Consider the following 25,312-nt stretch of genomic DNA (forward strand, 5'->3'; position numbering starts at 1 on the left):
GGCCCTTCAAATAAAGCACTGACCAAAGTACTTATAGTGTGTTGAATTGTTTACCACACTGTAGTTCAAAAAATAAATACATAAAATTTCTATAAATAAAAAAAATACACTACTTAATAAAACACCATCACCTACCTGATTGGGGTCTGTGGTGGAATGGGAACACTCTCTTCACCAGACTGATTCTTTCTGGGGGTCATCTCCACAGTTGTACTACAAGAAAAGTACAATATACATTTGACATGTTAATAAATGCAAGCATATGGTTTTAAAAATATACCATGGTCATTTTTTATAGGTTTTGTAACACCAGAGACAGAATTATGATTAATACATACGTGTTCACTTTGCCTAAGCTGAGTGTCTCATCATCAACCAAGAAGAGTCTTGCATCAAAGTCCTTGTTTTTGTGGTATAGTTTCTCATATTCATTGGAGAAAGTGTCCACCAATGCCTGCTTTAAAACATTGGTCAAATACAGAAAATTACAGCATTTCTTAGAAAAGACTGGTTTCACACGCAATTACATTTTGTTGAGTAAGCAGCAATATTGTTGATTCTCGTAAAAAGCAACAGAGTGTCTATAAAACGATGGACGTAATCACTTGCCACCCTAAGCACTTATAGTTGCCATGCAACTGATAATACAGAGAAACTCAACTTGCACTACTTTCATCAGCAGGTGTAACAATTCAGCTCAAAGCAAATATTAACTTCAGGTAATTTTCATCACTGCACATAATCAAAACCTATTTCTCAGACGCTTATGGGTATTTGACAGGCAACATGAATCCGAGAGTAATGTTAAGTAATGTTGTAAACCATGCAGTAAAAGCAGTCTTTAGCATCTATTAAACCTCTTCATTTAGGTAGCCCATAACTATCCGAATGTAAAAGGAAATTAAAGTACAGTTAAGCAGAAAGAACACATTTCCTTATTCTCTTCCTCAAGAAGGCACAAGTTGAATTTTCCACCCAACTATTAAAAACTAAAAATACACAGAAAAGTGACCATCACAAAGGATGAGCAATGTTAGTGAATTTTCACTTCTCAGTGGTTTATGGCCTGTTAAACATGCTCTACCTATTTTATATAGTCAGCAAGCAGCGCACAACGTAACTAGCAAGCAAAACACATGAACAAAATAATTCCTTTAGCATACTAAACATCAAGGACCATAGATGCCCTTACAGTTGGAAGCTCCTGTGATCCTGTCAAGTTCATGGAATCCAAGAAGGCACAGAAACTGCTTTGGTACACATTTTTCACCTGCAGTTAGAAGAGTAAATGTGATCAAAATAAATCTTAAAGGCAACTATGAGATCAAATATTTACCACATTAGACACTTGTAGATCTAAGACGAAAAAATCTGCTGCACTGAGCTTGCAGAAATCTTCTGGTGGCCAAGATAATCATTTTACTCTTCCTCGGCTAGACTTGATACGATACATAGATAAAAAGGAAGGGAACACATACTACCCTCCACTTAATTTATCAAACTCTAAGAAACTGTTCTGTTTTTCAGTTCTCACACCCATAACTACATATCTTACATAGCACTTTCACAGTATAGTTTCACCGACGTTTTGTAGTCTTGTAGTTACTGTGTAATTCATAATAGTTGCACACCATAAGCTTAATAACTGGACAACAGGCCTAGAGATTAAGCAATGGGCTCCTGTTGAAGTTTAAGAATGGCATGACAAAGAAACAGAAAAAGATGCAGCATAGAGAGGATTACTGCACTCTGGCAATTTTCTAATTTTGTAAGACATTACTCCAAAGATGTGCACCTAGTATAAACATCCATGAAACTAGAAATTTTATCTTGAGAATGTCAAGTTGTGTCTATAATGGAAACTAAAACTTTTACACACATTCACTTTATACAGAATATATATTTACATACAAAATGTTCAGGTTGTCCACTAAACTGAAAACTGTCCACTATAACTGAATATATGCATGGATTTTCTGACCTCATCCACACTACAGTCGCTTTCCTTGCAGAGTGTCTCAAGCAACTGCACGTCCACCTCAGGGGGACGAGCCTTGGCTTTGCTACGTCTAGAGGACCGAGTTGGAGGGCTCTGGGCTGTTGTACTGATGGCTGACTCTGACAATAAAGAAAGTGGAGGTGTGATTCAAGTATCAAACAGTGTAAACTTCACATTTAACTTCAGGGCTTGACATTGAATCTTTGAGACAAGGCCTACAGGCAAGTAAATCCACATTTACAAATCATTCTAAAAATCACTTATCCACTGAATTAATATCATAGTATATTATAATATTATCATTATATATATTATATATTAAATTAATTCATCCAGAAATGCACACTTATAGCCATGTGGTTTGATAGTTACTTTTGCAGCTAATGAAGCTACTTACATCTCAGCTAAACTGGGGGCAGATAATGCAAATGCCTTGTTCTTCATTGTAGCTCACCCAGTCAAACTAATCCCTCCAAGAGCAAATAAATGTTTCTTCCCTCTTAGACTCGTACATGTCAGCACCACCCCTTGGATCGACTTATTCTGGAGCTTCACCTTCCAACAGCCAGGTTACGGAGGTTTCGAAAAATTAGCTTAGCTTGTCCGATCAGACAAGTAAATTAATCGTCCACTTGTTTGACCCACTTGTCTCAGACAAACCAACAAGCATTAATGTCAAGCCCTGAAATTTATATTAGTTAAATTTATTAGGCATACATTTACAGTTGGAATTAAATCTTTAAATCTGCTTGTAAGCAGACATCATCATAATAACAATAACGGAACAGTCTGATGGAGTGACTTAACAGAAACATGAGGTTTTATAACCAGAGTGATACTTGATCCCTAAACCTGACACAAAGAAACATTTTACTCACTGTACAGAGGCTGAAGAAGAGTGGACGGGCAGCGCTTGGTGCAGAACTCCAAAACACACAAAAGTAACTGGAAGGCTATCACCAGGTCATCTTCCATCTGCAGAACAGTTCCTGTGCAATCAAGGAGGCACAACAAAGATATGAAACATAAGACTGAAGTGTGGACTGACCGATCCTGGTACACATCCTCTGGAAATATGCAGTGGGGAAAACTTGTTCACATGGACATTCAGTGGAACACAACTAGTAATAACAAAGTATCACATTACTAATAAATAACATTCTAAGAATGGGAGAAAATGACCAGAGGACTGCAAAAAAACACTGGGGTATCAATATGACACAACCTACCTTTGGCCAAAAGGAACATAATCCAGCTACTGTGCAAAATCTCTTGTCTCCTGGGAGCAAAGAGAGGTCAGTTAAAGAGCCATCTGATCTTTGGTAAGGCTGATCATAACATACAATGAGCAAGTAAGGCTGTGATGAACAGTAAGCACTCTACTTACTTAACTTCATCAGGCGCAGAGTAGATTTTAGCACATGTCCTGAGGAAAGATAAGAAAGGAAGAATTTCCTGTAAGTCACTGTATGTGCCCAAATCAACTTGCTGTATGTGCCTTTCAATATAACACTTGACATACTGCCATTACACCTGACATACACCAAGATGTACCGACATTCTTCCCCTTTATCTCACTCAGAGAATGAGCAGTTGAACAGTTCATAATACAGGCAGTGCATATTTATTATAAGCACAATTTTTACCCACAAACAGCTAAGCCCCTTAATGCATGCTGTCTAAATCATAAATACAGAGGAGCCCAGCTGCTTGACCACAGGCTTATATTAAACCCCTGCTACTGGGTCCCTTTGATTTGGTCTTTCAATGACCCACTTGATTACCACTGTTTCTCAACTAATCCAGAAAACAGACTTGAGCTGAGGCCAACTGATTTCCCTGTTAGGATGCTAGCCATATGCTAGCCATATGTGTAGTGGAAATGCTGTTGCCACCTTGAGGTGGAAAAGGTTAAAGAACTCACAGAGAAAGTTAATACAGAAAACAAAAAAAGAAAGAAAGCAGCACTTTTTTGTGATCAATCAAAGGTTTATGTACTTCAGTCAATAATGGTGAAGAAAACGGAAGAGCAAGAAGATGTTCTGATGACCAAAGAGGTTAAAACACTGCAAAGAAACCACTCAAATAACAATTATTTGCCCACTGAAAGAATAATTTGCCAAAAACAAAATTACAGTGTAGGAATGGTCTGTCTCAAGTAAACTTCGCTTCTTAAATACCATTTTTGTTTCCTAACATAATGGGTACATTTTTAAAAAATGGCACAGATGTCTAAATATTTTTATCTGTCCAGAACTATTAGGACAACAGCATAACAGAACCATACTTTTTTCCTATCTATTTGTATCTTGAGCAGATTTCAGCCTGTAGCACTGAATATAGGGTCTCTTGTTAAAACCAACTCAAGTGCAGCCATCGTCAGTGACCCCACACATTTTATGTTACTCCTCAGATCAACTTTGCAGCTACCAGTGCTATTTTCACACTACATGTTCACATAAAACTAAAAGAAATATTGTTAAATTCATTACATTCTTGCATTTTCTCTTCACGTTTTGCCATTTTTGGTGACAGATGTGACAATATAAACAACAAAAGAATTTGAAATAAGAATAGAATATAAGATTGCAAGACAATCTTACAACTTCAATCATGTTTAAAGGAAGTTTCTACTGTCGTCTGCTCGCAGATACTTTTGTTCTGTCAGTCAATGTGGGCAAATTGATATACTTAGTGTTGACCACAGCAATTTCAGAAACTGTGGTCAGTGGACACTGTGGAATAATGTAGCTTAATGTCATCAGAATTATTGAAGCTGTACTTCAGATCTCCTCTGGCCTAGCACTAAATATGGCGTGGAACTAGATCTTGAAGCATGAGACCAAACACCACCCACCGCAAAAAAAAACAACTGTAAAGCGCTGCAGGTCCAAACCACACTTCGTGTGCATTTCACATTTGTTATGAATGTGCATACAGCAGAGAGCAAGGGCTATAAGCAAATAGATGAGTGTGACAGCTGCAGTTAAGTACATTATTTAATACATGTTGCACAAAAGTATAGAATCACAGAAAGGAGTACATTTCAAAATATGTTATCAAAATGGAGAATGAGCTAAAACAACAGCTATTTCATACAGCACTGGATGCTGATGAGTTTATACAGGTGTTTGCACTAACATGTTTGTCAGAAAAAATTATTTAATTGTTCCTGAAAGTAACAGCAGCCTAGCCTGTTTAGCACTAAAAGCCATAGTACTGCTACTTTCAAGTTGCATCAGAAATACCACACGATGCCACCACAATGACGCAATTACTAGTGGGAAATGCTCATTTTTTGATGGGCTCATTTTTTTTTTGATGAGCTCAAAGTTTCAGAGTTAGGGCAGGCCAGTAAAAACATTCAAATGTAGCTACTAATAGCTGTTTTCTAAACTGTGTTATTCAGCCACAAATGCCACAAATGAACACTGCAGGCTAAAACCTACAGTTTTAACATCTTAATCCACACACACACACACACACAATAAGATGAGCATACGCTATGTGATGCTTCTAAATGGACAAAAACATTTCTAATCTAATGCACATTTCTTTTATTGCAGTACTACGAAATAAACTTACTCTCTTTGATAAAAACAAAAGCATACAAAAGGCATGATTGCCATTCCTATTTGTTTCTGACCAAAACCACTTAAACACACATGCCGTACTTATGACCTCCAAAATCGTAAGCATGAACTTCCAAAAAGGACCTGAAGGCAGCAATTCTCTACCTTCGCAATCACATTCTTAAAGGGCCCATATCCTATATTTTTCTTACATTTTATTTTATTCCTCTGAGGTTCACTTATGGTGCTGCCGTGCCTTTAAGACTTATACATGTAAATGAGCTCTGTTCTAGTTGGCTGCCCTGTATTGTGTCTCATTCAAAAAAAATGTTCTGGTTTTCATAATATCCAAAAAAAATAATGAACTCAAAATGGGTTTTAAAATATTAGTTTTCATAGATGGATCGTATGGAATAGGGAGTAAATGGTACATTTTAAAGCTTTACCAATGTTTACATCAAACACCTTTTCTAAAAAGGGGCAAAATTCAGTTCTCTAAGATATTGAAACTTTAATAACAGGTACTTGGCAGTGTGCCTTTGTTGGGTTGCTCAAGTTTCAAAGAAGTAAAGTATAACAGTCTTTCTCGCAAATTCAAGCAAATAAAAAAATAATAATAATAATAAAAAAAACACATTTTACAGTTGTCTTAGAATAAACTTGGCATTTTTCACCATCTTGTGATTTCAGTATTTGAATCCTGGAACCTTGAACAGTTAACAAAGTAGTTGAGTATCCGTGTACATCCAAGTTTTTAATTTCAATACAGATATAGGGCATGACACGGTAAAACTGCCTGCAAGCTCACAAACTTGTATCATGTGACATAAATACACCATGGTGCGAAAAAGCTCCTAGTTTTCCAAAAATATCAACATTAATTCACGGCAAGTCTTATTAATCTCATATTTAGCGAGTGTTTTAAAATCACACACAAAAGGCCTTACTTCACAAATCGCTGATAGAGTGCCAGTGACACCTCATACTTCTTCTCAAGTTTTGTGACAGCAGAGTTCACTTTAGGGCTTATGGTGTCCACATTCTCATCCATCTTCCTCACTAGGTTAAAGAACTGTTTCACACTGCAATTGAATCACACATCAATGGTATCCAGTTTAATACAGGGTTTTTTGTGCAACCACAACATGCCGTACAAACAAAAATGCTTTTAAAAAAAAAAAAAAAGCTGTTTTATCCATCATTAAAATAATGACATGTATTAATATATTGTATTTTAACTATAAAATGTAATCACTGCAAACAGTGACATTCAGAACTTCATATAACCAGCATTCAGTTATGAGTAATACATTAAAAAGAACAATAAAAGCAAATCAACCAGAAGCAATGAATCTATTACCATTTTTTTGGAACATGAATAATGAAATAAGATCAAAATTATAAATAACACTTGTTAACAGTGACTTTCTGTGGTCACTCAAAGTTGATATAATGACAATATCATATGCCAAAGAAAAAAAATTATAAAAACTGTATTTATAATTCAATACATGTATCTAGTGCTCTGTCCATTCATTATAAAGGCTATCACACAGAGTTCTGTCTAACAGTACTATTTGTTTAATTCAATTCATTTCAATTTTGTCATTACACCAATACAGGGTTGTACAGTACAACGGAACACTGGCTACGTCTCTGTGCAGTGATTAAAATATAGATAAAAAAGACAATAGTGCCAAGACAATAGACAAAAGCTCAAAGACAACAGGTACATAAAAATTGTATACAACTATAAGCATGAACTGTAACTGTGGGTCAGAAGGCAGAGGTAGAATTTAAAGTGCAAACTATAGTTACTGTACTAGAATAAATAAACTGTAATAAATATGTAGTCTTGTGCGATTTATAGCTTAGGTGTTTATAGTGTGTATTAACTGGAAATGTACAGTATGTTCAGATAAACCAGGTCTGGGGTGCAAATTATAATGGTGTTTGTAAACAGCATGAGTTATCACTGTATGTGTGTTTAACAGGAGAACATTATAACATTAGAATGAACACAAACGTAAATACAGCAAAATGTAAAAAGAATTTTCTGTTTTTGGTAAGTTTTATTACTTCATTAATATTATTCATATCTTTGTTAACATAGCTACAAGTACAGGCCCTGACTGCTTGGTGAACAATGGAATGAACTATGCATGGATTTCTTAAATTCCATCAGCAGAAGATGATTGAATTTAATGATAGATTGATTACACAAACTAGGTATCGGGTGGTAACTGTAAATTTTGGGCTTTCTTGAGGAGAGATTTGGAACTGGTTGAGCTAACACTGACTCATCAAATCAAAATGTATGATTTACTTGTTTATTTGTGTTCATTCTAATGTTGCTGTTTTTTGAACAAATAAACATTTAATTTTCAGATAAATAGCCTTACATATGCTTTTCTCAGATGCCACAGTAAGAAGACTTTTGCATAGTACTGTGTCTCCAGTTCCTTCACTCAGCTGATAGATGGCATCAATGCTACTCTGTAGCTAGCTAATAACTCTAAACATGCTCTGAATCTTAAGGACTTACCTCAGACCAACCGCCTTCTGAAGTTCTGTAAAGGTAAAGCACATGTCTTCCATGTCCACTGCTGAAATGAATATGCATGCTCCCCAAAGTGGCTTGTTTGAGCCCTGCATCAAAGAAATGAGTTACACAAACACACAGACAGACAAACTGTGATGACTGTATATACACCAATGATGCAAAGCTACATGGAAATAGATTATATAAATACCACTTATGAGTTCATTTCAAAAATCAGATGAAAACATACATTTACATTCTCTGCTGACTTTGCGACCGACTCCCAAATTGCCCATGCATTATCACACACCAAGTTGGTCACCAAGAGGTCCTTACAGAGGGTTATGAACTCAAGATCCTTCTCTTCATGCCTGACAAAAAATATACAGTACAAATTCAAATATTAGTGTGAACTGTAACTGGACAATTCGTGTTAGATATCTGCAACTGTTAGGGTGATCAGAAAAAGTTCACCTTAAAGTCTTAAACCTGAAATCAAAATTGCATTTTTAACCTTGTTAGTTTGTGTTTTGGTCATATTAAGTATGATTTATCATATTTAAAAGACAAAATGATTATTTTCTTATAATCTTTCATTTAAAACACTCTTACAGAGTTCTGATTACATAAACATGCACCAACGGGGGAAAAAATAATATTAACAACCAATACCATGTTTCACCTCCTCCTCCAACCTATGGTTGAGCGTAAATGCTTAGCTCAGAGATCTTCCCGGATACCGTGTTTTGCTCAGAAATGCATCTTGATATGGAAGCAAAATGCATTATAATTTCCAGCTCACAGTGAGTTTAGCATTGGGGATTGTTACAAATGTTAGACACAGATGATGTTCTATATGTGCTGAATATAAATACATGCATTTGACTGATATCCAAAGTCCCAAAAAAAGAAAAAACGTCATGACAATAAAGGCATAACTCCAAAGCTGTCTCTGAAACTGTGTTCTATTTATTATAGGGTGCACTATTTTGCGGCTCTGCGTTATTTGTAGTGGTGTCTGAAAACATAGTGCAGAAGAATCAGTGCACTTAAACAATCCCACGATGCACCACAACAAGTAGTGCACAACTGATGTACCCTAGCTGATAGAGGATACCCATAATGCACTGCGTGGTTTGGTTTGAAGATTTACACGCAGCGTCTCTGAGTACAACTACCAAGCCCACTTACAATGTCAGAGTCTCCACAGACCTCTCTTCAGACCTGTTACAGATGTAAGTAAGCTCTTCTCATGTGTGCAGTCAAACTCAGCAGTTATACTGGACTGGTGGCATGATGTTTACAGTAGGGCGATCAGACGTCCTTTAAGCAGCAGAGCAGACATCTCACGTTGTGGTTGTTTTGGCCAATAAAGGAGGCTGGCTGCTGATATCTACTAATGACCTGCTCACCTAGTTTTAGAGAATACTGCTGTGTAAAACTCGACCAGAAGCTAACAAATGTCATAGTTGCCTAGTTTACCATAGCTTCGCTTACCGTGGAAGGCTACTCTATGATTTTCTGACACAGTTTACAAAGTTATTTAGTTAATGCCTGATTTTATCAGTCAGCATTTACTATAGTTTATCACAGTACAACAGTTTCTACTGTCAAAATACATGAAACTGGAACTGCCCCTCCATTTTTATTTAATAAAACAAAAACATTGGATATTTGAATGACATATTGATGGTCAAACTGGAAATGTCCTAGTTTTCTTTTCAGAAATCTGGTCACCTAAGTTTATAGTGTTGGGATGAAATATACTGTCACACCGTAACGAGCAAACCCGTATGAAATGGTGTCCAAAACCGTTTACTACCATCACGAATCCTGTTCCCTGTAACTGCTCTATACAGTGCTCCGGATTTTCAAATGTAGAGTACAGTGATTAGGGGGCCCTTTCGGACACAGCTATTATAAAGTCTGTGCCTGTTCTTTGTTTTTAGAATTAGCAGGTATTGTCAGTACTTTAATTTGTTACCGAACATGTGATCTACCAGCTTCTTTGGGTTACTGACCAAGCATTTTCAACATTATCCCACTGTATCAATCCAACTGTCTCAGTCAAGCTAAGAGTAAGTGACGAGGAGCGTTAAATCCTGTTTGTTTAAACAAATACCGAACTATGTAGGAAAACAAATCAAAATATTACAGTACAGAAACTGCAAAAGAACGTCTGATTCAAATCAAATTACTTTCAGGCTGTGTGAGAGTCGCTCTCTTTAACTTTTATGATTGCAAAAGTACTTGCTAACCTAGTTAACCTACAGTAGCTAAAGACTGACACCAATCGCTCCAATAAAGATACATAAGAGTTATATGTGTAGCTGTGTCTGTCGCTTACATAAACATACTTATTCGGCTATCCAGGATAGCATGACATCCACAAAACTGGCGACTTTCATGTTCAGAGTTCTTAGCTATCTGTTGTTATTACGAGATATTATGGAAAAACAAAGGAACACGGTTAGCCAGCAAGCTAACTGAACATCTCTGTTTGTTTGTTAGCTAGAGTTAGCTAGCTAGCCAGTTAGCCAAATCAGCCGAGACTCTTAAAAGGAAGATAGCGGGCAGACAGGCGCTCTGAGCCCTAAAGATGACTTATTTAGACCAGGGAACGGGCTGATGTCGGAAGAGCAGCAGAACTCTTACTTTTCTGGGGTGACAACGTTGCTGTGCTTAGTGTCCGGAGAGGAGCTCTTCCTGCTGCCGGACTTCTGCTCCCTGCTCGGGGTCCCGGCGGTGCGCCTTTTGGGAGGCATTGCTAATAAAACACACTTCGTGTTCGTCAGGAGTGAGATTTAAAAAGAAACTACAACTAAGCCGCTGCAGGATTCGGCTTCACTTTGACTAAAACCAACGGCTAAGTGTCATAAAATGTTAGGACATGGAGTGTACTTAGTGAATAGGAGTCTCCCCTGGACCACCTATACAATCCACTGCTTACCACCTCAGCCTCAAACCGCGGGAAAACTCCTTGGCGTAACGTCCTTTAACAGAGACGTAATTTCCGGACCGTTCTAATTCAGTAACCGTCGGAGTCGATTCAACACAATAATCTCCAAGACCCAGAGAAGGCAAAAATAAAGAGTAACGTTACTGTATTATTTATAATTGACCTAAGCAAAGACGTTTGGAAAATTAACGGTAGCAGAATTAACTTATCTGACTAACGGGCACTTCCTAAACAGTACCTGATCCTCCTCGGTCAACTCCTTCAGGCGGGGAGATGTTTTTGCACTGGCAGTGTTTCGTTAAAATTTTTTGTTTAAAGTGAAATACAGCTGGGCTATTAATGTGTGAGTGGAAGGATGTATTTTTCAAACAGACAGTGACCGCATAATGTCTCACATTCTCTGGGCACGCAAGTGTGAGCAAACTTAACCGTGAATCAAATCCAAAGCTTTGTACTCGACTCGATTCCCGAATTCCCGGACTCGAGGAATCGATTCGGTTCAGCGTAGAATTCTGACCGAGCACAGAAAAACTCTGAGAGGGACGTTCAGCTCAGGACAGGGACTTTAAGAAGTCCTGTTAAACAGAACGGACTGTACATGTTACACAAAACTGACTTTTGTTTTGTTCAGGACCCCCACTCCAATGCAGCTGTTAAGACCTTTTGAAAATCTCAGTGGGGTAGCGATTTTTCGATGGCTCTGCTGGTGTTATGATTTTGAAAAATATGGTTTGCTGGAGCAGTTACACCAGTATAAGTATCCATATAATTAGCACTTTCTGTTATTAGTAGTTTCTCGCAATCGAGTCACAGTGGTACTAATATACATTTATGATTACAATTCATGAAAATGTGTGGCTGTTTGAACACATAAATATAAAATTCTGTATCAGCTTAATACTGTAGCGTCGCGCGGAAAAAGAAGCAGAGGATACATTTTTTCTACTTAAGTAAAATCCTTTATTGAACAAAGCAGAAAAGGCCACTGCATCTGCGGACAAATAGCGGGGAAGGTCACCACTAGCCACAGAACATCCACTAACAATAAACAGTACAACCACACTAAATAACCCACAACAGAGCATGATAAAGCACAGCCAACATGCAAACACATCTCAAACAAACAAACAGCAACATCAATAACAGCAACCAATGTCCTTTAAGGGTAGGGGGAGGAGCGTGCAAGCACAACTTGCATGTCACGCCCCCCGGTCTCCCCTTGAAGCGCAGAGCCCGTAGTGGACGCCACAGTTAAGCGGTGGGGACGGTAAAAAGAGGACCTTGGACAACTCGAAATTCGTCTTAGCCAGGCTTTACTTAGAATTGACTTAGGCAGCCAGCGTACAAGAAAATGTCTCTCTTGCTCAACACATCTCTTCCTCTCTCACTTTGTCTTCGCACGCACACACCCGTTTCTGTGAATTGTGGGGTCATTACGTCGACTTTCATTCATTTCTTGAGACCTACCCAAACCAGAACTACCACTAGCCTAACCCTAACTCTGATCTTACCCTCACATTAAAATGTAATAATTTACATCATGAGAACCAGCTTGTGGTAATAAGTGCTAGCGTACCCAAAACTACCATGACAAAACATTTCCTGAACACGGTACATACCGTTTTTTGTTTTTTTTTAACTAAATACAGCCCGGCTAAGCAGTAGCAAAGCATCATAGGGAGTTTAGGCGTGCTCTGATCTTTATTGATGGGGACTTAACCTTGGTTCCTGATAACATCACTGACAGGCTTCCCTTGTAAGCAACCTCCTTTTATCACCTCAAAACTGAAAATGTTGACAGTAATCTTTCATCTAACTTATAATTGGAGGGGACAGTTTCCAAATATACAGTCTTACCCCTTGGGGTAACAAAGACCACTCAAGACTTCCCCGTATTGATTAGCTCGTCTCATATCGTGGTAGATTTCAATGTTCAAGGCAGGATCCTCACAACCCCTTTAAAAGATCATAAATCTATTTTCTTAAACTCATCTACTAATTTGTATGCTACTACTAGAGAGTGTTACTGGAAGCTAAACTCATCTCTTCGTACACATGACGAGTTCAGAATGAGATTTCTTTTCTGATTCAACACTGCTGGCATAAAGCTTCAAATGACAAGACATTCAGGTCAAATTAGGAGCTTCTCAAGCATAAATTAGATACATTTGTGAAACTGTACATTTTTCATTCACCAAGGTACAAATGTACAATGTAAAAGGTCCAGTTATGTACCTTAAGTAAGTTTTTCCCAGTGTAAAAGTATAAATTTGTATCTTTTGATAACCTAATGTTTTAAAACAGAACAATAAAATGAAAAGCCTGGAGACGAGACAAAGTGCATAGAGTCAATGCCACTTAGAAAATATAATTTCAAAGGATTATGGTAGTTATGTTCCCTGACTTAAGGTACTGAGATACTGCCCCAGTGACAGTTTCGTACCTTTGGTTCTGCGGGTGTAGCAAAGATCTGAAGAGTAATATATGGGTTACTCCTCTCTAACACATACAATTCAGCCACATCCACTTCCACCATCAGCAGCCATCAACTAAAAACAAGCCTGATCTGTAAAAGGTGAGAACATCATATAAAGGGGTTTATTACTGGTATTAATATCTCATTTTAATGTACAGATTCAAGTTGCCAATAATGGATGCTGTTGTGTGATCTTTGGACAAATCAAAGATTTACCCACAGAAACATTATAACCACAAGAGTCATGAGTATTTCTTAATATTTAGAGGTACTAAAAAGAAAATCCAAGATGCAGCTAAAAAAAAATCATACTTTCCAGCAAAAACTATACAAATTTAGCTTTTGGTGTATCCAAAGAGAAGTTTTAAATGGGAAAACAGTTTTTATTTCCTGTTTATTCTCTCATAATGGTTGTGTATTTTCCCTTAATAATAATAGTGCATATCTGACTTCCTTTTTGGCTTTAGTTTTAACCACTGATTTGGAAACACTGCCTGACTGGCCACAACGCCCTGAACAAAATGTTCTTATCTCTGAGAACGTCATAAATATGTAGGCCATCATTTCAGTTCAAAGTTTCAGTTCAGTTTAGGGACCTAGTTTTGTTTATTTATGTTGCAGGGTGCTCAGTTCTGCATGTTTGTGCGTATTTAATACAGAAATATAGATTTGAAAATATTTCCACATTTAAAAAAAAGGAAAAATAAATGCTAGAAATAAGAACACAGAACAAAGGCATTACCATGCTTTGTCTGGAGTAAAAGATGTAATAAATAAACGCTCAAACGTTCAAATAAGGTCATTTTATACAGGGTCACCAGATGGCCCAGAGAAGAAACTGCTGCATGTATGTACAACTCAGGCAGTGAAACATCATTTATGGTTTGAAAAAGGTCTGTGTGTGAACAGCAGGTACAAAGTTATTTTTAAAAACCTTTAACCTGGTAGAGACATACCGCTGATAAGTTCCTTTGGCACTGCCATCCCGAGATGGAGTATTTCATTATTTTACTATGTCTTCCTTGGGAACGTACAGCACATCCTCTCTCTGTGCCAAAACATCTCCCAGTGTACCAAATAACTGAGACATATTGAGACCACAACAAGGGGTAAAAGCTTGGTGAAAAGAACTGGTGGACTCGGACAGTTTTCAACCCCTTGAATGAATGACGTGCACCAACTTGTGGCGATACCTGGCAGAAAACAAAACCCTCATCCAACAATTCCATCTACAGTCAAACTATACAAATTGACCTAACAGCAACACACTATCGTGGGTTGAGAAATTATTTCAGGCTCTGACATGTTAAAGCTGCATAAATACAGTACCCAAGGGTGTTTACAGTGAAAGTTAAGAGTGAAGACAAGAGGGGAGAAAAGAACCTGTAATTCTGAGTGTTTAACATTTGCAAGAGACTTCCTCAGATCTATCTGAAAGTTCTGGTATTTTGGACTGAGGGGCAGGGTCTGCTCCCCGCTCAAAGCAGCATAGTGATGGGTTTTTCCAGGAACTTGCGGAACTCGGCCAGCCACTGAGCCCCTACTGCTCCGTCCACCACCCGGTGATCACAGCTAAGGGTTACGGACATCATATTGGCTACATCAAACCTATGAAAAAAAGCATCATTAAATACAAAGAACATATGCCCATTAAAATAATAATAGATAATATAATATACGAATAGCATTAGGACCACATCTCCAGTTACGTGCGTTTAAATGGCTTTCCTACATACATTTCTCTACAAGCCCATCACTTCTAAGAGATTTCTGATTACGCAAATTTCATGCACTATGCAATGACACATCACACACCTTAATTAGTAAATAAATCCTGATTTGTTTTTGTTGTCTTAAATCTTGCATTCTGTGAAAAATGTAGAATAAGTGTAGCCTATAGCTTTGTTTACATTTAGCCATGTCCAAAAAAGTACTTATACCTGATTATTCGAGGCAGACACTCAAGCACTTGCTCCGACCACAATTTCCAATTTTTTTTTTCTTTTACTGCAGTAGTCTTACATCAGCCACAAAGCTGATATGATACTATATTTCTGTCTTTTGACAGCATTCCAAGACACTGAAGTTCTCACCCTCTCTCATTGTCTGCAGGCAGCAGCCTCTTCTCTGAGCCCCCCACTGCCAGGATGCAGGCCTGAGGAGGATTGATGATGGCTGAGAAGTTCTTTATGCCATACATGCCCAGGTTGGAGACTGTGAATGTGCCACCCTGGAAAAACAAACAAAAAGATGCAACAGTCTGGCTCTAATTTAAGAATACTTTTATAGTCAAGCCTAAGGTGTAAAAGTTCTCAGCTTCCAGATGTCTATACAGTGCCGTGAAAAAGTATTTACCCCACCTGATTTCTTCTATTTTTGCTAATTTGTCACACTTAAATGTTTCAGATTATTCAACTAATTTTAATATAAGACAAAGACAAGAGTAAACACAAAATGCAGCTTTTAAATGATCATTGCATTTATGTAAGATATAGGTTTTGAATAAATCTTTCACCCTTGTCGAAAAGTAACTGTCCCCCTAAACCTAACAACTGGTTGTGGCACCCTTGGCAGTAACAACTGCAATCAAACGATTATGATAACTTGTGAGTCTTTTACATCATTGTGGAGGAATTCTGGCCCACTCTTTTTTGCAGATTTGGCTACATTGGAAGGTTTTCGAGCATGAACTGACCGTTTAAGGTCTTGAGATAGGATTTAAGCCAGGACTTTGACTCGGCCACTCCAAAACCATAATTTTATTTCTTTTGACCCATTCAGAGGTGGACCTCCTTGTGTGCTTCAGATCGTTGTCCTGCTGTAGAACCCAAAAGCGCTCAAGCTTTAGGTCACAAAACGATGGGCAGACATTGTCCTTCAGGATTTTCTGAGAGCACAGAGCAGAATTCATGGTTCCATCAATTATGACAAGTCTTTCAGGTCCTGCAGAAGCAAAGCAGCTCCAGACCATCACACCACCATGTTTGACTGTTGGTATGATGTTCTTATGGTGGAAAGCAATGTTAGCTTTACGATATATGTAACGGGACCCATGTCTTCCAAAAAGTTCCACCTTTGACTCTTCAATCCACAGAATATTGTCTCAAAAATCTTGAGGGTCATCTAGACGTCTTGTGGCAAATGTGAGACAAGTCTTTGTGTTATTTTTGTTCAGTAGTGATTTGTACCTTGCAACTCTCCCATCGATGCCATTTTCACCCTGTGTCTTTTTTATTGTGAAATCTTGTACGTTGACCTTAACTGAGGCAAGTGAGGCCTGCAGCTCTTTAGATGTTTGCCCGGGTTCTTTTGTGACAACTTGGATGAGTTGTTGACGCGCGCTTGGTGAAAACTTCCCAGCTACTCCTGGGAAGGTTCACCACTGTTGCAATTTTTTTTTTTCATTTGTAGATAATGGCTCTCACTGTGGTTTGCTGGAGTCACAGAGCCTTGACAATGGCTTTGCAAACCCTTTTCCAGACTGGTAGATTTCAATGACTTTCTTTTGCATTTGTAATTGAATCTCTTTATAACGTGGCATCATGTGCTGCTGTTTGAGAACCTCTAGCCTGCTTTTGTGATGTTAAGATTCAACAGGTCTGGCGGTAATCATGCCTGGGTGTGGATAATGAAATCGAACCCAATAGTCAATTGAATTTGGTTAACTGGTTGATTTAGTAGCTAAGGGACAATTACTTCTTCACATAGGGCCAAGTAAGGCTGAGGAGTATTTTTCCTTCACTAAATGAAATCATCATTTGAAAACAGCAAAAATAGAAGAAACTGGGAAGAGAGCACAAATACTTTTTCACAGAACATTTACTACTTAAATGTGTTCTGTTGCTATTATGAACCCATTATATAACTAACCGATGAACTCAGTTCTTGTGTTACCTGGAATTCATGTGGTTGCAGCTTGCCCTCACGTGCCTTGGCAGCCAGTGAGGCTGTATCTTTGCTAATAGCTGTTAGGCCCTTGATATGGGCATTGAAGACAATAGGAGTGATCAAACCACTGGGCGTGCTGACTGCAACGCTAACATCCACCACATGATTTCTGTGAAGATTTAGCATCAGCATTAATAATTAACAGTAGTGCCACAGGATCAGCTACAGTGCTTGTTATCCTAAATTTATTCATAAGACAAAGCTGCCCCCTGGTGGTCAAAGCCTTAAGTGCAAAATGAGGTCACTTACTGTCGGATGACTGTGTCCATCCAGGAGGAGTTTGCCTCTGGCACCTTTAAACATGCCAGTGCTGAGGCTTTGATGATGAAATCATTGACTGAGAGTTTGATGTTATCTGCTTTCACCTCCTGATCATGGGGTGATAGAGAAAAAGCATCATAAACACAATCCGCCCACTTCAAGCCAAAGAGTAATACATACGATAAACCTCAAGAGACAGAGGACAGAGAACTGAAGCCGTTTAGAGCCTCACCTCATTCAGTTCTTTTCTGAGGTCCAAAACTTGGTCCATATTGATGTCCACGGACAAGTAGTAGTGAGGAATAGTTTGCTTTGACTGCATCAACCTCTGTGCAATTACCTTATTAATGTAAAGGAATGAGAAAAGAACAAAGAACAGAGGTCAGATGTCTTCTTTTTAAAGCATCAAATGTGAAGCTGTACAAAGTGTTAACGGATACTCACTCTACGGATATTGCTGATTGGGATGTCAGTAAAGGTGCCAGTGGGAACTGGGGCCACAGCTGGAGCTGCTGGTGCACGGCCGGGCGTGGGTGCTACAGGAGCAGCTGCTGGAGCAACGGGTGCCTGGTACCATAAAGAGCAGGAGGAAGTTCATTACTGTACTATTAAATTTGGAATCAAATATGAAAATGTGGAAAATATAACAATATTTTTAGTTAGAATGTGTTTCCTTTTCCCCCATCTGAAAACTCAAACTTGAACATTTTGAAAGCATTTATCATAGCTGATCTTCCCATTTTCAGACAGAGTCCTAACGCCTAATGGACTAACAGGTACTTCACTAACAGGAGCAGCCTTGGCTGGGACGAAAGTCTCAACATCTTTCTTGGTTATCCTGCCATCTGGTCCAGTGCCTGTGGGAACAGAAAAGCTTTTTTCAAGTTCATTCGCACAGCGTAAATACAGTTCAAATTAAACTGTACTTGAAATCAGTCATAAAACAACAAAACTAATACATTTTGTAGTGACGCTGCATCAAATTTTGTAAACTGTACACTCACCAGTGACCTGTGCAAGGTCGATTCCCTTCTCAGCTGCCAGTTTCTTGGCCAGAGGGCTGGCAAACACCCTGCCCTTCCTAGCAGCGGCTGCAGGAGCAGCAGCAGTCGGAGCAGCCGGGGCCGCTGGAGCAGCAGCAGGGGGAGGAGCCGCAACCTTATGGAAAATTCACAATTAGAGAGTTAGCTGCAAGCTAAAAGTAAAAAGGCAGTATACACACAATCCAGGATGACTACTCTCATTAATTTATTGCATTGTTTTTGTACAATGATTAGTACAGTCCATAATATAAACTCATAATAAATACACAAAGAAAAAAAGTCACAGGTGAGCAGGTTCACAAACAAACCCTAGCTTAAAACGTAACATGTAATGTAATTCAGCACTCAGGTAAAAACAGCAGGCACTGGCATATACATTCTGGAAAAATAGCACTATCGCCCAGACATGCTGCACCACTGAACTGAAATCCTTTAATGGATTTAGGAAAAGTGGTACATTCAGTATTTCAAATAGTGCTTGGATGGCCTTTACCCTGGCCCTCACTGAGAATGCAACCAATCGGGTTTAATGTGACAATGTTTTACCAGATGCTACCACGTCAGGAGTGCTGGACAGAGAATGTTCCATCTATTTTATGCCATCAGGAAAAATGTGATCCACAGAAAATGAAGATTGTCATGATTTGTGCGGCAAGCAAATGAAGCGTCATTATTAGTTGTGTACAGTAGTACTGAGTTATAACAGGTCAACTTTTTTTTATAAGCTGCTGTATAAGTTCATCTCAGCTAAGTTCTCAAAAGCAGAATTCTAAGGTGGAGGATGAAGATTCTACCTTACAGGGCACAGATCACAGATGCTTTCACAACACAGCAAACAATGACAACACCATCTGCTCTTATGCCCGTTACTACAGAGTTTGCAGCAAGACTGACCTTGACATGATATCAACCAAAGTTACCAAAAATACACTGTTACACCACATTACCCACATTGCTGTAAGCTCAGAGATGTTGCAACTCAATTTGATTTGAACAACCAACACACAAAATGGTGCCAACAGCACTAAAATAAATGTAATCAGCGTGGTATACAACCATATACCAAGAACATTTTCACACCACATTTTCTCTGAAGCTTATAGAAATAATAAAGAATCAGAAATAATAACACATTGGACATCCATAGATTGACAACTTGGATAACCAGTGGTGGTCAGCATGGAAAAAAAAAAAAACAATTCAAACACTCCCTTACCGGTGTTGGAGCTGGAGGTGGGGTAGCAGCCACACCTGTCTCTACATAGTCTGCAAATGCCTGAATGTCAGACTCTTTTTCGACCATGATGCAGAGCGGTGTGCCCAGCGGGACATCCCTGGTTCCCTCAGGGATCATGATCTTAGCCAAGTAACCCTCCTCCTGTACTTCAAAACCTAAACAAAATACAGGAGTTAAGCCAAAGGGCACATACAGTAGCAGACTGTACAGGATTTTGTCATTCAAAAAATGTTTATGACTTTAATCCACACATAAAACAACAAAAATAATTCCTAATCAATGGCGTAAACTAGAAAACAAAACATATTTTATAAGCCTGGGTTACATCTTGTATAATGACAAGCAGTTTGAAGTCATAGATCAATGACAGCTTACCAATTGTGGCCTTATCCGTCTCAATTTCTGCCAGCAGGTCACCCTCATTCAATTTTTCACCCACTTTCTTCTCCCAGCGCTGCACAGTGCCCATTGTCATAGTGGGGGAAAGAGCTGGTAGAAGAATCTACAAGGTACAAAAATAAAGAGAAATCATGGACTTCACAAAGCTCGTTATAATCACAATAATGCTTCATCACACCTACATTCAGCTAGTGCAAGCATGCACAAAAAATATACCTACTTGACTTGGAAAATGCAATTTTGCAAAAGGCAACAGCACATCTACAATCATGGTGCAGTAAAATGCACCCCCAGTGGTCACTTACCTTCATATGTGGAGGGTATGAACTGCCTGGAGCCTGAGGAGGAGAGGGGGCAGCAGCAGCAGGTGCAGCTGGAGGTGGAGGGGCTGCTGCTGCTGCTGCAGGAGCTAAAGCAGCAAGTTTTTCCAGAGTGAAGTCCTTAAATGCGGGGATGAGGTCAGGTCTGAGGTCGAAGATGAAAAGAAAAGGTGTATGGCAGCAAGGATCACCTTATTATGGTCATGACAAGCCTCAGACGTGAATTTTAATGTGATGTTCAGACAATTTGTTAAAAAAGGTCTGTAAAGATTGCTGGCTTGAATCCAACATATGCTCCACTTTCTGCTATAAGAGGGCTGTATAATAACAACACAGAAATCTGGTTTCACAAGCTTTGAAAAACAACATATTTAAAAGAAAAAGAATTGTCCTCACTTGTCAACTGTAATACATATAACTGATCCAATGGGTACATCTCTTGTGCCCTCCTGCACCAAGATCTTGGCAAGATAGCACTCTTCTAGCATCTCAAATCCTACTGTGGCCTTGTCTGTTTCCACCTAAAGAAATACAAAACATACAGACAAGTGTTTGCAATGTTCTTTAAACGTATCAAAGGTATATTTGAGTTATTTAGAACTCATCTGCTTCATTCTGATGACCAACACTTTGGTCTCACCTCAGCGATCAAGTCACCCTCATTGATTTTATCACCCTCCTTCTTCTCCCAGCGAGCAATGGTGCCCAACTGCATTGTGGGAGACAAAGCAGGGAGTTCCACCTGTAGAAAATGGAAAACGTCACTTTACAGGTTCTCAGCCAAGAGGGACTCTAAGGAGCTAAGCAAATCTCAGCATACCATCTAAGAAAATGTCATCAGAGCTCTTCCTCCAAAATAGCTCACGCACACCCTGTTCAAAGATCATCATTATTGCTGGGTCAGTTTCCCAGATCCACATGAAGCTTAAGCCTAGACTTAAAAGACTTTCACATGGTGATTCACCACTGACACCACAATTTGGTCCAGGATCAGGCTTAATCCATGTCTGAGATACAAGTTAATTATCTCCCAACTATAGTACAGAAAATACTCATAAACCGTAAGAATAGAACACTTTGCAAACTCTTGGCTGACTCCAGTGTAACCTATATACACTCACTGGCCACTTTATTAGGTACACCCACCATGTATATGCACTAATTTACCATTTTATCAGGTACACTTACCAATAAGTGCATTTTGTAGTTCTAAATGTATAGCTATGTAGTCCATATGTTTCTCTGCATTACTTCTTAGCCTGGTTCATCAATTGTCAAGACCCCCAAAAGACCATCACTGTGCATCATTGGGTGGTCGATCGTTCTCAGCACTGCAGTGCGTCCAAAACCACACACTACCATACTAAATAGTATGTCAAAAGAAGTACACCACAATTAGAAGTCCATTCATTAGAACAGTACGTACAGCACAGTGGTATGTGTTTTGGGACGCAGCCTAAAATGACTATACGTACTAAGCATCATACCGAATACCCTGGCCAGTAAGTGTAGAACAGGCAGACTAAAACATAACAAATAAACGCCTAATAGACGACACCGAATAAGACTAAACAAAACAGACATTGTAGACGTTGAAATGAACATTGCTCAAAGTGACACTCGTTGGAAACAGACCGAGCGTCATATGGATCTCCGTTAAGGCGAGTCGTGCTGTACAGTTTAGAAATGAAACGAGTCAGACAGCTAGGTTAGCGATCACCTTTCTCAAAACAGACAGTGGTTTGGTCTTTGCTTGAGTGAACTATCTAAATGCTAAAATACACAACAACCTGACATATAACGTTAACCCAAAAAAAGCGTATTCACAGTAAAAAGCTCGAAACACTCAAAAGGCAACAAGTCAGCGCTGACCCTGCTCAGGGAGCTAACCTAACTCACTCCGCCAGCTCCAGCACGGCTAGCTGGTTTAGCTTAGCAATTCCTTTACCTTCTGATGGGGCGGCAGACTGTAGACTCGGCCGCTCTGACTGAGAGCAGCGCTCTGCTGCTGTAAGACACAGGTTTTTCCGGTAAGGATGCCGCTGTAAGCTTGTGTGGAGCGGCCAAGGCTGCGGTCACTGTGGAGCCGTCTGAGCTGACTCGGTACCGGCGCGGGGCCCGAGAGGACGGCGGGCCGGGCGGACCGAACACACGGCCTCAGGCGCAGCACTAAACGTAACATTTCGACCGGAAAGGAAACTCGGCTGGGTGCAGGAGAAGCTAGTCTGCTGTCAGAATATGTGACACCTCATACAGCGACCGCGTCTATGGGCCAAAACGAAGTGGACTGGAGCCTCACTTTCCAATGACCTCCCCGCTTCAAAACAGCACCTTCACGGCGCTCCCCGCCTGCCTGTCCTCACTGGTGCAAGCTGAGGTTGCCAGGAGAGTATAAACTCCGTATAGTATGTGTCCTTTATGGAGGCCTTAAGGTGACCTGGTAATTAATATATTGAGGCCACAAGTTAAGTTGCTCGGGGCCATAAATTAATGTACCGAGGCCACAAATTAATATATGTGTTGTAGACATCACCCCTGGTTCAACTGTAAAGAACCATTGTAAAGAAATTCAAGTTAGTAAGTTTCTCTAGAATTAACCATTTCACAAAACTCTGAATGACTTTGTTTACATCTCAACAAAACCTTTGGAACCTTTGGAACCTAAAGGTTCCAGTGGTTAAGTGTTTTATTATAGAACTAAAAGGTGATCGTTAGTCTGTATATCAGGAGGTTGCAGTTTTAGTTTTAAAAACTTTTTGTTTACTTCCATTTTCCATCTGCTTCATGCACTCATGGTTTTTGGACAAAATCTCTACACTTTACAGTGTAGAAAATGTACACTAATAATCATCAATGTCTAAGTACTACATAAATAAGCATAAGAAGCAGGTTACAACATCAGTTCTACGTAGTTAATTACAATGGATTGTGCTTTTAAGTATCATCCAATGATAATAATTAAAGTGTTTGTCATGATAGGAACGACTTTCATTTTAGCCCTTCATGTTTAATTCCCAATTCCTTGTATGTGTGTGATTTTAGTTAATTCTGTGGGTGGATCACCTGAACTGCTTTTCTCTTGGTTGCACCTCTCACCTTCAATATTTATGATTTTATTTGATCATAATTATAATATATTGATTATAAGATTTAGAATACAATTTCCTGTACAGGATGCACTGAAGTACAGCTGTAATTATATAGTAAGTTTTTGACTTGATATTTACTCAAGTAATTTTTTTCTGATAGCACTGATAACATTTACTTCTCCTGGTTCATTTATTTAGTAACAGCGCTTTTGTTTAGGTGTATTTGAACTCTTTCGAAGTGGAGGATTTTCTGTGAAAACATGGCAACCCTCAGACGACGCTGTCAGTGGACGTCTCATAAACTGTCGTAAAACGTCGCAAGAACGAGGTTTGCCACACGGTAGCCGGCGCTGTCACAAAATCTTTTAAATTTATTTTAGCTTTTTAAATTCGTTTAACAATAATTTATATGATTGTAAAAATGGGCTGCATTGGAAAAATAGCCTCGCAGGTCAAGACTGTACTACTAACATTAGACCCTGTAACTAAAAACTCTGTCGTGAGCTGTTTATTTTGGTCTTTGGTCATTTTAAGGCGTTTGTTTGTCGGTTGAGAGAAGAGCGGCTACAACCGACCCCGTAAGAACAGCGACTTGCCGTCTCAGATATACCGACTTATTATCCCAGATGGCTTGTTTTCTCAAACTATTGCATTTGTATGTCTAAGTATTTTCTTTCTCAAAATAACGTATTTCTTCCTGTGACTTATCTTCTCAAATTATTGACTTAGTATCTCCAAATAACTGATTTTCTCCAGAAACACGTAATAGATCGAAACTTCTCAGACTAGACTCGCACAGCAGGCATTTTGTGTTGTCAACGCTGTGGCAACGTTAAGTCTCAATGTCGAGTAACGGTTGTCCGTTTGTTTGAAATTTGAAAGACAGATGTAACTTCAACACTGCCACACCAAATGCTCTCAACGTTTAAAGCAAACGTTGCCTCCACCTTTCAGCGCCGCCATAATAGAAAATGACATCATGACATCAAACAAAACACGACTTTAACGTCGAATATCAGTAACATGGCATCTGTTTTAGGCGTTTCTTCTGTTTCACATTTTACTCAAGTGAAAACAAGGCAACTACATTTTTATTTATTCAAAATCTTCCATCATATCAATTATCAATCTGACAGTTCAATAACAAAAACAGGTTACATTTGGCAACGCTTTATTTGATGGCCACTTACACATGACGCATGCATAAGTATAAAAAAAGTATCTGAAAAGCAACACTTGACTATTTGTTAAAAGCGTATGTCAGTATTTAAAATGACGAGATGTTTTATGAAGTAAGCACGCAGGTTATGAAGAAGCCACACAGGTCTGACAGATGATGTTCTTAACTGCACCTCTGCATTAGAATTTCCATTACCTTTAAAAGATGCTTTCTAACTGTGTAATAACACAACAAATCTGTCACATTAATTAATTAACAGATGGCATAAGGTGTATTATACATGACAT

General features: G+C 38.9%; 2 protein-coding genes across 4 annotated transcripts in view; both read right to left on the reverse strand.

Annotated features, from left to right (window-relative positions):
• Positions 1-11,073, reverse strand: part of rb1 (retinoblastoma 1) — a 35,286-nt gene extending 24,213 nt beyond the window's left edge. Inside the window, exons 1-11 of one of the 3 annotated variants that reach the window (XM_036588097.1) lie at positions 10,769-11,073; positions 8,370-8,484; positions 8,117-8,220; positions 6,519-6,653; positions 3,387-3,425; positions 3,229-3,278; positions 2,878-2,988; positions 1,982-2,118; positions 1,193-1,270; positions 339-457; positions 136-213 (exon numbers count right to left, since the gene is read on the reverse strand). In XM_036588097.1, the coding sequence (XP_036443990.1) occupies positions 136-213; positions 339-457; positions 1,193-1,270; positions 1,982-2,118; positions 2,878-2,988; positions 3,229-3,278; positions 3,387-3,425; positions 6,519-6,653; positions 8,117-8,220; positions 8,370-8,484; positions 10,769-10,878 (1,076 nt within the window). In that variant the 5' untranslated portion in view covers positions 10,879-11,073. Of the gene's footprint in view, positions 1-135; positions 214-338; positions 458-1,192; positions 1,271-1,981; positions 2,119-2,877; positions 2,989-3,228; positions 3,279-3,386; positions 3,426-6,518; positions 6,654-8,116; positions 8,221-8,363; positions 8,485-10,768 lie in introns of all 3 variants that reach the window. The other 2 variants (XM_036588096.1, XM_036588095.1) reach the window with 2 other exon arrangements.
• Positions 11,074-13,677: 2,604 nt separating this feature from the next.
• dlat (dihydrolipoamide S-acetyltransferase (E2 component of pyruvate dehydrogenase complex)) lies at positions 13,678-23,128 on the reverse strand. Its single transcript, XM_036588009.1, has 14 exons — positions 22,705-23,128; positions 21,397-21,498; positions 21,153-21,277; positions 20,742-20,901; positions 20,413-20,539; positions 20,017-20,192; positions 18,762-18,915; positions 18,547-18,614; positions 18,202-18,324; positions 17,990-18,097; positions 17,746-17,864; positions 17,443-17,605; positions 15,642-15,778; positions 13,678-15,156 (listed from the first exon to the last, which is right to left on the reverse strand). The coding sequence occupies exons 1-14, from the start codon at positions 22,936-22,938 to the stop codon at positions 15,027-15,029; spliced, it is 1,926 nt and encodes a 641-aa protein (XP_036443902.1). The 5' UTR covers positions 22,939-23,128; the 3' UTR covers positions 13,678-15,026.
• Between the last annotated feature and the right edge of the window lie 2,184 nt (positions 23,129-25,312).

The sequence above is a fragment of the Colossoma macropomum genome, unplaced genomic scaffold (assembly GCF_904425465.1).
Source record: "Colossoma macropomum unplaced genomic scaffold, Colossoma_macropomum, whole genome shotgun sequence".
NCBI classification, from domain to species: domain Eukaryota; kingdom Metazoa; phylum Chordata; class Actinopteri; order Characiformes; family Serrasalmidae; genus Colossoma; species Colossoma macropomum.